At 44.4% G+C, this 3,860-nt stretch overlaps 1 protein-coding gene across 4 annotated transcripts in view; it reads right to left on the reverse strand.

Annotated features, from left to right (window-relative positions):
* LOC106816451 (RNA polymerase II degradation factor 1-like) overlaps positions 1–3,860 on the reverse strand; it is a 27,645-nt gene that overhangs the window by 8,689 nt on the left and 15,096 nt on the right. For all 4 annotated transcript variants that reach the window (XM_014821074.1, XM_014821072.1, XM_014821073.1 and 1 more), the window contains one exon: positions 389–612. In XM_014821074.1, coding sequence (XP_014676560.1) covers positions 389–612 — 224 coding nt within the window. The remainder of the gene's footprint in view (positions 1–388; positions 613–3,860) is intronic.

Here is a 3,860-nt window from a genome sequence, read left to right on the forward strand (position 1 = left end):
GAGAGAGAGAGAGAGAGAGAGAGAGAGAGAGAGAGAGAGAGAGAGAGAGAGAGAGCGGGACAGATGGGACGAGAGGGAAAGAGAGCGGGAGAGACTGAGAAAGATAGTGAGAGAGGGAGAAAAAAGAGAGAGAAAGAGAGACAGAGGGAGAAAGCGAGAAGGAAGAGAGAAGGAAGGAAATCGGACATAAAATTGTCGGATTATATTTATTCCACGTAAAAAAATCTCAACGCATGACAATTCCCCCTGGCCCGTCCCCAGCGCTACGACAACCAAAAATAAATCACGAAAAATATATCGAATCACACACGGCACACAGCACTGCCTCGCTATCACCACACAACGCGACGTTGCCATGGCGACGACTCCCGCCAGGTGGCGCGCTCACCTTGTACTGCTGCTGCTGGGGAGGCTGATTCCACGGTGTCTTTGCCTGCGTCTGGATGCGCTGCGGCTGCTGCTGCTGCTGCTGCTGCTGCTGCGGACCCCCGAACAGTGGGTCCGATTCCGGACCCCTCTCGGACGCCGGAACGAACGGCTGCTGCTGCTGTTGCTGCTGGCCGCCCCAAGGAGGCGCCACGGGGCTGGACACGGGCGGCGTGCCAGGAGCTCCTGACAAGAGAGCAGCAATCGTTAGAGGGCGACACTGTCGTGACGTCATACATGATGTCTGTGATAGGAATCGTGGCTGATGTTAAATAATTGTTGAATTATAATTAATTTGTTAAAGTCCGACTTTAACAAAATTAATTAAAATTTAACAATTATTTAACATGAAAGTCGTGAGAATATAGCATAGAGTCAATGTTTCACCTCGCATTTATTAATGAATTAAAGCAAGGATAGATTCTGATGAGGATATGCTCTCTGATGCATGTTCTCCGATACATGACGAGCCAGAAATTACTGCGTAATGTTAATCGAAAAATCATCGTCGCTTTTAATTAGCATTTACATTATACATATTTTGATTACACATCTCTATATACATAGATATACATATCACATTACATCACAATACATAGCTTCGAGCCAAATAATAAATGGGCGTGTGCTCTATATCCACTCTTCTAATCATGTCATGCACACGTAGAAATGCTCCGAAGACAAAAATCCCTAAAACATATGCGACGGACAAAGAAATGCACGATAGGGCTAGGAATTCTACAACTGTGACGTCATAGCAGTGCGGCGTCGGAAAGTGTGACGTCACAGCAGAGCGACGTCGGGAAGTGTGACGTCACAGCAGTGCGACGTCGGGAAGTGTGACGTCACAGCAGTGCGACGTCGGGAAGTGTGACGTCACGGGAAGCATGTCGGGATTCAAATACAGTTTGGATAAAGGCAAGGTCCATAAAAGTCTCTATACGGTCTATAAAGTGTGTAGGTATAGTACTCACTGGGTGGATTAATGATGTCCTGGTTGCAGTTAAAAAAAAAACAGAGAAAAAGAGACGATGACACGGAACCACACGTTACGTGTTCAGACGGATGCAAGGACCGCACATACACGATGCCATGTTAGTAGCTTAGTATGGTTGGTTAGTCACGTGTCCGGGGGTCGGGGGTCGGGGGAGGGGGGTCGGTGATTCATCCGTTACTTCGCGGGTTTTCGTAACATCTTCGTGACCGTGAAAAAAATCTTCGGCCCTCGCGTGACCGCCAGGGGGCGAGGACGATGACGTCATCATCATACGTCATAGCTAGCGATGGCTGTTCAGTCGTTTTCGTCGCTCCCCCCTTTTTCCCTAATATATGCGGCTCTTAAAGGGACACGATCTGACATCTAATGGGGCAGGTGACTTACATTCAGGATCTCTCAGACACTCTTAGTCTGTCCCAGAACCACGCCCACCCACCGATGATTGACAAGGGGCGTGTACGCTGGTTTAACTGCCGGCTATGGGTGGTCATCGTACACAAATAATTATTTTTACTGCGGTAGAAATAACTCAACCGCGGTAAAATGATAGACCTTTGACACAATCAGAGGCCCTGTTACACATAATTTAACCACGGTTGAATGATTTCTATACTGCGGTAAATAAAATAATTATTTTCAGAGTACGATGACCAACGATAGCTGGCTTACAGCTCGTGCTGTAACACATTTGGAAACCTTTTGCTACCCAATCAATAGCTTTTCGACCGTATGCGTGGTCCGTTAGAACAGTGCTTCTTAAACTGGTGAATGCTTCACCCAATAGCGATTGAAATCATTTTGGCGTGAAAGAAACTTACCAAAAAAAAACACAAGGTAATTTTAGTCGCGGGTGAATGCAATTTTGTGATAAGCACTCGAAGATAATTAACGCTGAAATAGTTTAAGAAGCACTGAGGTAGAACTCCCAGCATCTGTAAACGTCAGACTGAGAGTGCGTGGGAGCAGCTAGATAGCTATATATAGATGCCACATCGTGCCCCTTTAAACCCCAAAATTTTTTTTCAAGCAATTACTAGACTACCATGAACTATTATTAATAAGTGGGTGTTTGCTTTCGAGTACTCCCACAACATGGCTACCACTAACAACGACTACAAACTGTAAGTCGTTGTTATAAAAACCATTTTTGTAACAACGAAAATAGTACTGTAAAACGACTGTAATAAACAACGACGAAATCCGTTATGTGGTAACGTTAATGTTTTTTTTCATTCTTTTTAACAGTTCTTTTTCGTTTCATAATTCTGACACATTGTAAAAAATGCGTCTGTATCGTTGCTGTTTTTGCTCAGTAGTTTAAAACGTATTCTTTTACGCTCCCGCGACAACTGTTCTTACTGCAACCCCTCTTGTTTACATATGCTTACATTACACTCATTACTGGAGTTGTCGTGGAGTGTTGCTACTGGTACTGGTACTAGGCACTTCCCTGTTACTCATAGCTCTATAGAAGCTGTGAAGATATTACTATAAGGTGTAGAGGCATTTATTCGCAAAACACTCTAATGCTAGGGAGAAAAAGGTGTGGCGAGCGACAGCATATAATGTATATATAATAAAATATTCTGTCAGATTCTAACAGTAAGTGAATATACATATATTATATATGATGTATATATATATATATATGTATGATATGACATATATTATGTACAGATATTCAATTATGTAATAAATAATTCACTCACTGATAGAATCCTACAAATTCTTTTATTTCTATATGTTAGATATGTGTGGAACGTAAAATTGTAATAATAGAGCGAACACCGGAACCGGAACAAGATTATGACGTCATGTTTATTGTTCACGAACGTCGGTCGGTCAACTGAACGATGAGCCATTTTTCCTTCTTCTTCTAAAAACTGCATTGACGATAAGAAATACAAATCACACGTCCGTGCGTGCATGTGTGTGTGTGTGTGTGTGTGTGTGTGTGTGTGTGTGTGTGTGTGTGTGTGCGTGCGTGCGTGCGTGGCGATGGGAGATACAACCTGTTTATCGCTACAGAAGTAAAATATTCCGCAGCAGCTGGAATCGTCACAAATGCGCATGCGCACATACATACGCACGCACGCACATGCACACGTACATACGCACGCACGCATGCGCACATACGTACGCACGCACGCACACGCGCACATATACGCACACCCGCACACACACGTACGCACACATACGTACGTGCCCACGCACGCGCACACGCATGCATGCACGCACACATCCATTTTTCAACCTAGTTCCCGCTGGTCCTCTACTTCCCTCCTAGGTCAGCATCAGAATCAGAGCAACTCTCTACGACAGAGGGAGACACTGAGGAACAAGATGCACTCTCTGTAGCAACACCGGATCCGCCATCCGCAGCAGCACACTCTCGCAGCATCAAACGCTAATAATACATGCATAATGTATAAATGTA

The sequence above is a fragment of the Priapulus caudatus genome, unplaced genomic scaffold (genome assembly GCF_000485595.1).
Source record: "Priapulus caudatus unplaced genomic scaffold, Priapulus_caudatus-5.0.1 Scaffold1383, whole genome shotgun sequence".
Lineage (NCBI taxonomy): Eukaryota > Metazoa > Priapulida > Priapulimorpha > Priapulimorphida > Priapulidae > Priapulus > Priapulus caudatus.